This window comes from Carassius auratus, linkage group LG45M (assembly GCF_003368295.1).
Source record: "Carassius auratus strain Wakin linkage group LG45M, ASM336829v1, whole genome shotgun sequence".
Lineage (NCBI taxonomy): Eukaryota > Metazoa > Chordata > Actinopteri > Cypriniformes > Cyprinidae > Carassius > Carassius auratus.
In genome coordinates, this window is record NC_039299.1 from 658,818 (window position 1) to 671,623 (window position 12,806).

At 35.4% G+C, this 12,806-nt stretch overlaps 1 protein-coding gene across 2 annotated transcripts; it reads right to left on the reverse strand.

Moving 5' to 3' along the window:
* Positions 1-4,171: 4,171 nt before the first annotated feature.
* LOC113068541 (heat shock protein HSP 90-beta) lies at positions 4,172-11,313 on the reverse strand. Of its 2 annotated transcripts, none has more exons than XM_026241276.1 (12): positions 11,157-11,313; positions 10,225-10,368; positions 9,933-10,139; positions 8,958-9,117; positions 8,743-8,876; positions 8,355-8,669; positions 8,102-8,267; positions 6,829-7,019; positions 6,598-6,745; positions 5,289-5,557; positions 4,725-5,058; positions 4,172-4,654 (listed from the first exon to the last, which is right to left on the reverse strand). In XM_026241276.1, exons 2-12 carry the CDS (start codon positions 10,366-10,368, stop codon positions 4,539-4,541), a joined length of 2,184 nt encoding a protein of 727 aa, XP_026097061.1. In that variant the 5' UTR covers positions 11,157-11,313; the 3' UTR covers positions 4,172-4,538. The 2 variants fall into 2 exon arrangements, with proteins under 2 accessions (XP_026097061.1, XP_026097062.1); XM_026241277.1 differs by lacking the exon at positions 4,172-4,654 and adding an exon at positions 5,179-5,204 and having other exon boundaries at positions 4,865-5,058.
* Between the last annotated feature and the right edge of the window lie 1,493 nt (positions 11,314-12,806).

Genomic DNA, 12,806 nt, shown 5'->3' on the forward strand with positions numbered 1-12,806 from the left:
TCATATTAGTAGGCCTATACCTCTTGAAAGGCCTCGGTGACAGATTTTATTTGTATTTTCTGAGAGTGTAGGTTGATATGGTTTTTTTATGTTGATATGTGATTGCTAGGGTGTTTTTCAAAGGCCTTGATCAATTCTGATGTAGAACCAAGAGTCTCCATGAAGCACCGCAATCGTTCTGCGATGCTGTAAATAGAAACCCCTCTTTATGCCAACGCAGAGCCGACAGTGACACACACACACACACACACACGAGCTGACCTCAATCTCACACACATCATGGAAAACAAAAGCGTGTTCTCGATATGCCGAGAGGAAGCCACGTGTGAGCTTCAGTTTGATTGATAGTGGTTGTACAGTGATTTGGAGGACGTGGGCAGATGTTCTGTAACTGAGATCCAGCTTTCAGTATGTGTGTCCTGAATGAGTCTGATGTGTCACTGTACTGATGCCATCAGCCTGCTTCCCCCGACACACACACACACACACACACACACACATCTATCTATCTATCTGTACGACTAAATATAATGTAATCTATCTATCTGTATATAGTTGCATGTTTTTATTAGAAATGTGAGATAAGTTCACATTTGAGTCTTTTTTTTTCTCACAAATCTTAGAAAAAAAATCTAAATTGTGAGATAAAAAATTGCAATTCTGAGAAGAATAGTTATAATAAATAAAATATATAAAAAAAAGTCCAGAATATGAGATTAACAGTTGCAAAAATGCTTTTTTTTTTTTTTTTTTTACATTTTTTATTTTATATTATAAAAACCAATAGAATTAGGATGTTATTTTATATTTTTTTTTACTTAAAAGGCAGTTTTTATCACACAAATCTTTTTTCTAACGAAGACCTTTTTTTGTGATAAAATTTCAGATAAAAAGTTTGAATTGTGAGATATAAACTTCCATTTGCAAGATGAAAAGTAAAATAAAATGGTAGGAAAAAATATTTATATTAAATATTTATTTATTTTTAATTTAATTTAATTTAATTTAATTTAATTTAATTTAATTTAATTTAATTTAATTTAATTTAATTTAATTTAATTTAACACCTCAGAATAAAAGTACCTGAAAAAGGTAGTTGCAACTTTAAGTTCACAAATTTGGCTATTCTTCTTACAACTCTGAGAAGAAAAAGGTTGAATTGTGAGATATAAACTTACATTTGCAAGAACAAAAGTAATAAAAAGAAAGTCAGTTTTTTTCCATGGTAGAAAAAAAAAGTATATTAAATGTTTATTTTATTTTATTTTATTTTATTTTATTTTATTTTATTTTATTTTATTTTATTTTATTTTATTTTATTTTATTTTATTTAAAATTAAATTAAATTAAATTAAATTAAATTTTATTTTATTAGAAAATGTTAGAATTGTGAGACATAAAGGTTAAACAGTAAGATCAAAATGTGTTGTTGTTGTTGTTGTTTTTAAATTGCAGGATATAAACCGAGGCGTCTGTAGCGTGTTGTTTTATCTTAGAGTAAGTGTGTGGCCGTGCACACCTGCATTAGGCTGACACGTGTCTTCGTGCATCTGTTCTGCATGCTCTTGCTGCTGAGTTTCCAGGCTGATCAGTATCTCTGCGGTCGCTCCCCACACTCAGCCTCTCTGAATGACTCGTTGAGAAGCAGTGTAGTAAGACACCCACACGGACACAGCCTTTATCAGACATCCTCTACAGTCACCTGGGCAGAAATGAATGTTAAACCCCTCCTCAGTCATGTCTTTTACTGCAACACATGTGACTTAGAAGAAATCGAGATGCTGTGACTGAGTGTTTGGACCATTCAGCAGAAGAACTGAAAAGGTTAAATGTTTCCTTAATACCGTGTGAGCAAAAAAACACACAGATGGTCTTGGAAGACACTCATCTCTGATAATAAAGCAGGTCAGACCACTTCCAATAAATGCCACCGATGAACATTTTCTGCTGGTTGAAGGAAATATGTTTACTTGACTGTTTACTGTAAAGTCCACTTCTCACATCATAGTCTTTTTTTTTTTTTTTTGCAAACATAAACTAAACATGAACGTGTCAAATATGCATGAACTTCAACAGGGAAATAGGGAAAAATAAATAAATAAATAAAATAAAGGCCAATTTTATGACCATAATTATTATTATTATTAATATTATTCATTGAAATTGTTTTCATAAATAAAAATATTTATACTGCAGTGACTAAAAGTCTTATTATATGTCTAGGAAAAATAAAAATATAATTTTTAAGTACAATAGTATTTGCTCTTTATGCAGATTTTTTACTCAAATTGTGTTGAAATCATTTGTGTTACTTACAGTATTAAGAATTTGGTGCGTTTAATTCACTAAAACAATGTCAAAATGATAAAAAAAAATAGTTTTTTAAAACAGAATCCTTTTCTTTATGCAAAGTACTTCTTAATGTTTGACTTTTGGGGGACAGAAACAGATTTAACCACTGCTCTATATTATGATGTCTATTATAGATCAGTGGATTTAACTCTATTGCGCCGCTCTCTGAAGTTGTCAAACAGAGACACCTGGCGGATAAAGGCGGAACTGTCGCTATTGTCACACCACAACTACAATTCATATATTCATCCGCTTATGTTTATTTATTTATTTATTTATTTGTTTATTTCTACAACAGTGGAACACAAAATAATTTAGCTGAATGTCAAAACCATCAAAACACGTATTTAGGTATATAAACAGTTAATATCCGTTTCGTCCCCAGACTTGTCTAATTGGTCCATTGTAACATCGTTCCGGTGCGTTTTATAAATTAACATATTTTAACCCATCACAACTTATTAAACAGCGTGCATGGCGTGAGACGCTTAAAATACCGCAAATTATTCGCCATATAAAAAGGAATACGGATAACAATATAAATGTCCTCCTCATACAAAGTTATTGTAGCCTACTTTTATTTGTGTTTCTGGTGTTTTTGGTAGACGACAGACTTCATAAAAGCCCTTCATCCTTGATGTTCTGCGGTGCATGCAAGACCAAATGAGGGTGAGTCAATCATTTTAGGAAGAATCTTACAGAAAAAGCTATCAAGAATGTAAAAATTTGCTTTTACAACGAATGTTTTAAACAATAATGTAGAGGAATATAATTGTCTAATGCACAGTTTTTTCAAGTCTTAGTCTTCAATCCTGCTTTCACAATGAAAAGGTCTTAAATTGGCATTAAATGTTGCATGCGCTTGCAAAATAAATGAATGCATCAAATTCTTTCTCAGTATTTTTGTTGTTTTTCAGAACAAATATACATTTTTTTCTGAGCTCAGTGGCAGATATTTGTTCTGGTTTGATTGAACTCACTTCATTTTGATCCGTTTCTCAGAAAACAAGACTTGTAAAATAATGGAGATATGTTGGAAGTTAAAATGTCAAAGTTTGAAGCAATGCTAATTTGAGACATCTAGATACCTTTTTGTGTTCCTTTGAGTTTATTTCTTTTTCTTGGTCTTTAGTGTCTTAAATTTACCTTCATAAAACCCGAGTCCAATGCTTCTGTTTGAACTAAATATTGTGCAGACAAAGCAGTGGATAAAGATTGAACAGACTTTATTAAACCTACAGGAAGTCTCTTAAATCTAGCTGTTAATAAAATCTTAATTAAAATGCAATACAACTTATAACCATACACTGACATGCTATTAAGTCGATTATTATTACCAGATAAGGACTTAAGTAGCTTATTTAAATATAATTTTGGAAAAACCTACAGCCTTGCACTGAAAAAAAAAAAAAAAATGCATTGCATTCCTTAAAACATTTTATGGTAAGTGGATGCAATCAATTTATTTTTGCTATATTTAAATAAACTTAGTTGAATAACTTTAAAACAACTTAATGTAGATAAAAAATCATTGCAACCACTTATAAAATTTCAATTAATAATTTTTAATGCATGCATCAAAAAGGTTCAGAGCAACTTTCAGGCAAAATGTTTTTGCAATCAATTTAATCAAGGAATATAGGTGATCCTAAGAAATTTTGGGAATGCTGCATTAAGTTAAACTGGTAAAAAGGTGAAAAAAAAAAAATCCTTCCTAAAGTTGTGCAAGTAACTTCATCTAATACCTTTATCCAAGTGCATGCAGTTTTAAATGCATTAGGTTAAACCTTTATTAATAAGCAAGAGACAATGCCAAAAATTCAGGTTTCACGTGTTTTAATTTCTGAAAAACAAGACAACACATGCCTGCGGTCAGGCAAAGGTCCTTCCCCTTCCATGCAGAGAAATGCTGCTTGCTTCAATCCAGCAGACTCCGTATCAGTGAAACACAGTGCTTATTGTGCTCAGACGATACAGGAGCAAACCACTGAGCCACGAAAACATCTCATTACATAAAAAACACAACCTAAAAGGTACATTACGGCTCAAAACAGAGCAAAAGTCGACAGTATGCTTTAGTTACACTTATGATGCTCTTTCAGGAATCATTACAGAGATCAGCTCAAAGACAACGACAGGATGTTACGGAATGATTACGGAGAAAAAAGAAAAAGTGACGGATTGATTTAATCGACTTCCTCCATGCGGGACGCGTCATCGTCGCCTTCCAGAGGTGGAATGTCTTCGGGAACCGGAGCGGAGCTCGGCTCTTCCACGGGAACGTCTTCATCTTCATCAATACCTGCAGATAGGATTGGAGACTTAGTGACTCGTTCGGAACCGAAACGTGAAATCGAGTTAGTGTAGCTTACCTAAACCAAGCTTGATCATTCTGTAGATGCGGTTCGAGTGCGTCTGAGGATCGTCCAATGAGAAGCCGGAGGACAGCAGCGCGGTTTCAAACAAGAGGATGACCAGATCCTTCACGGCTTTGTCGTTTTTATCAGCATCGGCTTTCTTCCTCAGGGTGTCCATGATGGGGTGATCGGGGTTGATCTCCAGGTGTTTCTTGGCCATCATGTAACCCATGGTGGAGTTGTCCCTCAACGCCTGGGCCTTCATGATCCGCTCCATGTTTGCCGTCCAGCCGTAAGTGCTGGTCACAATACAGCAGGGAGAAGACACCAGACGGTTGGAGACCGTGACCTGGAAGAAAAAGAATTGAAGTCTGAATCAAGCAAGGTCTGGTTGCATCAAACCGAAACACCCGGTTAGTCACTCGACACAAATGCATGCCATTAAAAGACATGTTTCACACAAACTCACCATCTGTGCAACTCTGACTAGGAATCCTGTTTATAACACAGTTTGGAAGCATTAATGCCTTACAGGAGTTGGAGTAAGATCGAAGGAAACTAGGTTACGCAGACACGCACCTTCTCTACTTTCTTGTCCAGGATCTCTTTCATGAGTTTGCAGAGGTTCTCGAACTTGGCCTTGTCTTCCTCCATCTTTTTCTTCTCGTCTTCGTCCTCGGGCAGCTCCAGTCCCTCCTTGGTGACGGAGACCAGAGTCTTGCCGTCGAAGTCCTTCAGCTGCTGGATGCAGTACTCGTCGATGGGCTCGGTCATGTACAGCACCTCAAAGCCTCGCTTGCACACGCGCTCCACGAAAGCGGAGTGAGCCACCTGGTCTTTGCTCTCGCCTGGAGAACAACGACAGCGTAAGAATGACCAAGAATATGACAAAACTACTGAACAAGTGTCCCTGGAGCACAAAACCAGTCTGAAGTCTCTGGGGTTTATTTGTAGAAAAGACAAATTTATTGTATGGGTCAAAATTATAATTTTCTAATTTTGTGCCAAAATTCATTAGGATATTAAGTAAAGATCATGTTCCATAAAGATATTTTGTACATTTCCTACCGTAAATATTAAAACTACATTTTTTTTATAGTAATATGCATTGCTAAGAATTCATTTGGATGTGATCTTCTCAATATTTAGATTTTAAAATAGTTGCATCTCAACTAAATATTGTCTGATCCTAACAAACCATACATTTTTTTTTTTTTAAAGTTAATTCGGCTTTTTAGATGCATGAATCTCAATTTCCAAAATATTGATCCTTAAGACTGGTTTTGTGCATGAATACGTTGTCATTTCACTACTAAATAAAATAAGTAACGCTTCACATTACTACTGTAAAAATTACTCTAATATTTGTGACCAATGAGCACAAAAACAGTCATTAGGGTCATTTTTGGGAATTGAGATTTATGCATTATCTGAAAGTTGAATAAATAATATTTCGATTTATGTATGGTTTATGATCCAACAATATTTGGTGGATACACAACTATTTGAAAATGTGGAATCTGAGGGTGCAAAAAAAAAAAAAAAAAAAAACCCCACAAAAACCAGTCGTCTAAACTTAATGGTGCATTTTATGGTGCATGATATTCACTTAAGATCCAAAAGATTTTTGGCATAAATTAAATCAATTTTGACCCTTGCAATTTTAATTAAGATATTGCTACATGTATACCCCAGTGACTGTATTTCTAAATGCAAATCCATCAAACTTTAGACAGAAAACCCTGGTGAGCTCTTAAATATCTTATGAATTGTCAATTACAAATACAGGAAGATGCATGTTAATGTCACACTAAAGCATGTCGTGGTGTATATGAGTGACTCCTGCAGCCCTAGTCTAAACCACAGACGGATGCTGATGAAGTCTCACCGGTGATGTAGTAGATGGACTTCTGGTTGTCCTTCATCCGGCTGACGTATTCTGTGAGGGAGGTCATCTCGTCGCCCGACTGTGAGCTCTGATAACGCAAGAGTTCGGACAGCTTCTTGCGGTTCTGGGAGTCCTCGTGGATGCCCAGCTGGGATTCACAACGAATGCATTAACACCGCTTTCTATCGCATTCTTACAGCAAGTGACAGGAACTAAGTCTTGGAGTCTTACTTTCAGGTTCTTGGAGAAGCCGTCGTAGAACTTCTTGTAGTTCTCCTTGTCCTCGGCCAGCTCGGCGAACAGCTCCAGACACTTCTTGACGATGTTCTTGCGGATGACCTTGAGGATCTTGCTCTGTTGAAGCATCTCTCTGGAGATGTTGAGAGGCAGGTCTTCAGAGTCCACAACACCACGGACGAAGTCTGGAGAGACAGTTATTGACGGTTAGTGAGAGCTCAATCCCAAAATTTTTTGATCATGCATTGGAAATGAGCAGGACTGGACCATGAAGAGACTATTCGCAAACGTGACAAATGGATGGTTTCATGTTGAATTTAAGAGCTAGTTCACCCAAAAACTACAATCATGCCATGTATTCATCCTCATGCCTTTCCAGATTCTTTTGACATATGATAAATTAAGACTTTGTGAAAGCAGAGTGTTTGAGATCCCAGAAAACATCCAGGTAACCAAAAAAGGTCAAAAGCATCATAAAATGCATCTAATGAATCGATCGGTTTAATCGAAGTCTAGATTCAAGGTTTTATTTGTCGCGTAAAAGTTATGAGACATACAAGGTCTGGCATACTCTTTTTAGACTGTTCAAAAAAAAAAAAGAGAGAGAAAACTTGATGCATAATCCCAAAAAAAAAAAATAAATAAAATACAAGTGAAATACGGGAAAATTTATTTTAAATTAAATACAAATAATGAAATATATAAAAAAAAAACTAAAAATACAAGTGAAATATGGGAAAATTTATTTTAATAAATTAAATACAAATAATGAAATATATTAAAAAAACTAAAAATACAAGTGAAATACGGGAACATTTATTTTAATAAATTAAATACAAATAATGAAATAAATAAAAAAAAAATACTGAAAAATATAATGAATACAAAAATGAAAAAAAATTAAATACTAATGCTATAAAATATTAAATACAAGTGAAATTCAGAAGAAAAAAGGAAAAATTAATTTTGAAATATCCGAAACAAATGAAATTTAGGGAAAAATTTAATAAAACAAAACTAAATATACACAATATATTAAACTACTACACAGATGATGTGCAGAGATGTAAACAATATGCAGATGAGTTGCATACTAAGGTTTAGATCTAGTGTAGAAATATGGATTTAATTTAGACTTTAAATGCAGGACGTTCAATGACTAAGCCCCTCAAGTTTCATTAAAAACATCTTATTTGTGGTTTTGTCATGGCTTTGGAAGGACATTTTGTTTTTTGGGTGAACTGTCTCTTTAAATGAAGCGACTTACTCAGATACTCTGGGATGAGCTCCTCGCAGCTGTCCATGATGAAGACCCTTCTGACGTACAGCTTGATGTTGTTCTTCTTCTTCTTGTTCTCGAAGAGGTCGAAGGGCGCCCGGCGAGGGATGAAGAGGAGCGCGCGGAACTCCAGCTGACCCTCCACAGAGAAATGCTGCGGGACCGTGCAAAAAAAGTGAGTATTTGGTCAACTTTCTAATGTTTAAGTGTGAATCTTGTTCTGCAGAATCCGGTGTGTTACCTTGACGGCCAGGTGATCTTCCCAATCGTTGGTCAGGCTCTTGTAGAACTCTCCGTACTCTTCGTTGGAGATGTCGTCAGGGTTGCGGGTCCAGATGGGTTTGGTTTTGTTCAGCTCCTCCTGGTCGATGTACTTCTCCTTGATCTTCTTCTTTTTCTTCTTGTCCTTGTCTTTGGAGTCCTCGTCGTCATCCGAGCCGACGTCCTCGATCTTGGGTTTGTCTTCGCCTTCCTCCTTCTCCTCTTCCTCTTTCTCGGGCTTCTCCTCCTCCTCGGCCTCGTCGTCGCTGATCTCCTTGTCACGTTCCTTCTCCACCTGGATGGACATTGGTATTTTTACCACCAGCACTCATGTACTAGAAGGATTACATGGATTTAATCGCACTTACGAAGAGAGTGATCGGGTATCCGATGAACTGGGAGTGTTTCTTGACCACTTCCTTCACTCGCTTCTCCTCGATGTACTCCATCTGGTCTTCTTTCAGGTGAAGAATGACTCTGGTTCCACGGCCGATGGGCTCACCTGAAGATCGACAGGTGACGGTGTGAACGAAATGACTCTTGATATTGCACTTGTGTCATCTAAGAGGTGTTTGTAACGTACCATGATCCACTTTGACTGTGAAAGAGCCGCCAGCGGACGACTCCCAGGCGTACTGCTCGTCATCGTTGTGTTTGGTGATGACCGTGACCTTTTCAGCCACCAGGTAGGCGGAGTAGAAGCCCACACCAAACTGACCGATCATGGAGATATCTGCACCAGCCTGGAGATGAACAGGGAACATTAGAGAATAAACTCAAATGGAGAAATGCTGATAAATAGGGATGCACTTAAATTGCCATTTTCAGCCAGAAATATGGATATTTTATTGGCTTGCATTTATTTATTTTTTTTATCAGTATCATTAAAATTATAAGGGTTATTTTATATTATGCATTTAAATGATTTAAACAGGCTTCATTTTTAAAAAGCAGCAAGCCAAGTGCATCCAGAATTTCTGGTTTCTACCAGAACTGTGCAAACCAAGAAAAGAAAATTAAATACCAGTAATAAAATATGAAAAAATAAAAATAAAAATACAAAATGAAATATATGAAAAAGATAAATACAAATTATGAAATATCGAAAAAATAAGGAGAAAAATGAGAATTTTGCCACTTTGACAGTGCATTTTTTTTTATTCAGTATCATTAAACTTATAAGGGTTATTTTATATTATGCATTTAAATAAATAGGCCTAATTTTCAAAAAGCAGCAGGCCAAGTGCATCCAGAATTTCCGGTTTCTGCCGGAACTGTGCAAAAAAAAAATAATAATAATAATATCCAAAAAAATAAAAAATATAATGAAATATCTGGAAAAATAAGGAGAAAAATAAGAATTTTGCCAATGCATTTTTTTTATTCAGTACCTTTAAAATTATAAGGGTTATTTTATATTATGCATTTAAATAAATAGGCCTAATTTTTAAAAAGCATCATTTTTGGCCAAGTGCATCCAGAACTTTCGTTTCCTGCCAAGAATTCTAATTTTGGTACATCTCTGATAAACACACGAATAGACCGGCGGACACATCACCTGCAGAGCCTCCATGAAGGCCTTCGTCCCAGATTTGGCGATGGTTCCCAAGTTGTTGATGAGATCGGCTTTGGTCATCCCAATTCCGGTGTCGATGAGGGTCAGCGTGCGTTCGTGAACGTTGGGGATGATGTCGATCTTCAGGTCCTTGCCGCTGTCCAGTTTGGTGGGATCCGTCAAGCTTTCATATCGGATTTTGTCAAGAGCCTATCGAATGGGGAATAATAGATTGATTGCAGGAACTATATGATCTCATTGCATATGAGGTAAAAGAGCCTATCATTAGTCTTACATCGGAGGCGTTGGAGATGAGCTCCCTGAGGAAGATCTCTTTGTTGGAGTAGAAGGTGTTGATGATGAGAGACATCAGCTGGGCGATCTCTGCCTGGAAGGCAAAGGTCTCGGCCTCCTCCTCTTGGCGCATTTCTTCAGGCATCTGAAAAAACACATATCCATCAACATGGATAAAAACTTGAACTTTCTCAGAAGTGCACATTACGGATTCATAAATGTTGCATACTTGGCAATGAAGCTCTTTCTGATTCTGATGTTTGCATTGGACAACATGTTATTATACACTTTCATCAGTTGCATTACAGTTGTACTAGAAAAACCGGCGGCTGAAAGACCCGGATGCGGAAGAGCATGGCGCAGATGGACAATGAGCGCAACACGTGTTTTTCTGCTGCAATCCTTGAAATGAAACCGATTTATATACGTATTACGTACATATAGCCTTTTTTATATTCAGCGAAAAAAAAATCAGTTTTCGTGACATTTTTTTCCAATAACTTAGAACGCAAAACGATTAAATAATTATAAATATGATTGTTTATAATAAACCAATTTCCAAATCGAATCATCCGCGGTTCTTGTCAGTGTGAACGCAAGTGTTTATATATAGATTTGAATTACAACGAGAATTTGAGAAAAATATGCTTAATTATAACAAGAATCGGTTATATAGAATTGTTCAACCAATGCACCTGCTCATCGACTCCTTAAATAGAAATAAAAACAAATAAACGGTTCGCAAAAACTTCTGATTTATTTTAAAAGAAGAAAAATACATGTCAATCGATCTTATGAAAGATGATCGCGTCGGAGACAAGTGACTCCGCGTCTTTAAATAGCGAATTAATTTTAGATTAAACCACGGTGTTTTAGTCTCGATTAGTTCCTGTAATCATAGGGAATCGTTTTAGCTTGAGCTCGATGACTTACCTTGGTTAGTTTCGTTGATTTTTGATGGTTTATTCGCCACAGAAGCAGATGATCTCCCCTACGCTGATACTCAGGGAAGCAGAGAGGAGAGAACCCCGCGTGCGCGGCTCTTTTCTTACGAGCGCTACTATATCCCTCCGCGCTGACGCATTCTGTAGAGTTGCCAGATCCTTGTTTTTCCCGCTGCGTCCGCGGGTTGTTTTTCATATCCACTGGTTGAAGCGACAGCAATAATGTGATATTTAACACATCGAATGCGCATTTTAATAGGGACGCCTGCCAAAAACGTGTATTTTAACCCCCAGAATGCAATTTTCATAGATGGAATCCGTAGAAATGCTATTTAGCTAGATTGGGTAGTTTTAATGTGAGAACCTGGCAACCCTTGCACTCTACACTGTTTCATTTGTGTTAATCGCATTTATTCCTTGCCACAAATGCATTATTTTACTAGCTGCATCAGATAACGGAAAAAATAAAGAAATAAATGTCTTAAGAAACGCTTAATAAAGTACAATAAAACAATAAAAAACACTTTATTGTTATTTCAAGTTTCGCATAAAATTTTCCTGCAAGAAATGACCCAGGATTAGTTAATTTTAATTAAAACAATTCCGTTTCGTTTGAAAACCCAACAATTTCCTTTCACTTTTTATTTTATTTTATAAATAAACAGTAAGCATGCTTATATGACTCTTTTGTAACTACATTAAAATATGTGACATTTAATAAATGCTAGATTTAAAGAAAGAATGCAGGCTGATTCGGTGGAACAGTTATGGAAACTCATTGAAAACTTAACTTCGCTGACTAAAAATTATTTAAATAATTTTCACTTTGCCAAAATATATTCATATATATATATATATATATATATATATATATATATATATATATATATATATATATATATATATATATATATATATATATCATTAAAACATTAAGCATTCAAATAGTCTGTGAGAAATGCACATAACAAGGCGTAATCGATTGCACTATGTTCTGCATCGGAAGAACATCAGTCGTTGGAACCAGCGGTGCTTTGTCTCTTTCCAGCACTTTCCATGAAAGTCCCGCCTTCGCTGACGTCACCTGTCACTCAAATGCAGTTTGCAGCGTTGAAGGGCGAATCTGAAGAAACGTCTTTATAAATTTCAGACCAAAATCAAAAGGAAAACACTAAGAAATATTTCTTAATGTCCCTAAAAATACGATTTATGAATTCGCACTGTGAGATTCACAACTGAATTTTGAATACAAGTCTTATTTAGAATCAACAGAGAATATGGTTCGCAATAACACAGTCCATGGCAATAACACACAGTAAAACAATAATATAAAATTATAGTATATATATATATATATATATATATATATATATATATATATATATATATATATATATATATATATATATATATATATATATATAATTTTTAAACGTTTTTACCGTTACGACTTTTATGAAGTAACGTTACATGCAGAATCTAATTATAATAATGGTGAAATATCGTAGTATCATATCCACACCAAGAAATTGTATGGGTAAACTTGTATTTGCATTTATTTATTATTTATTTTTGTTTATTTATTTTATATATTTATATATTTTCTAACAGCGATCTTTTAACTTGCCCGTTATTTTCC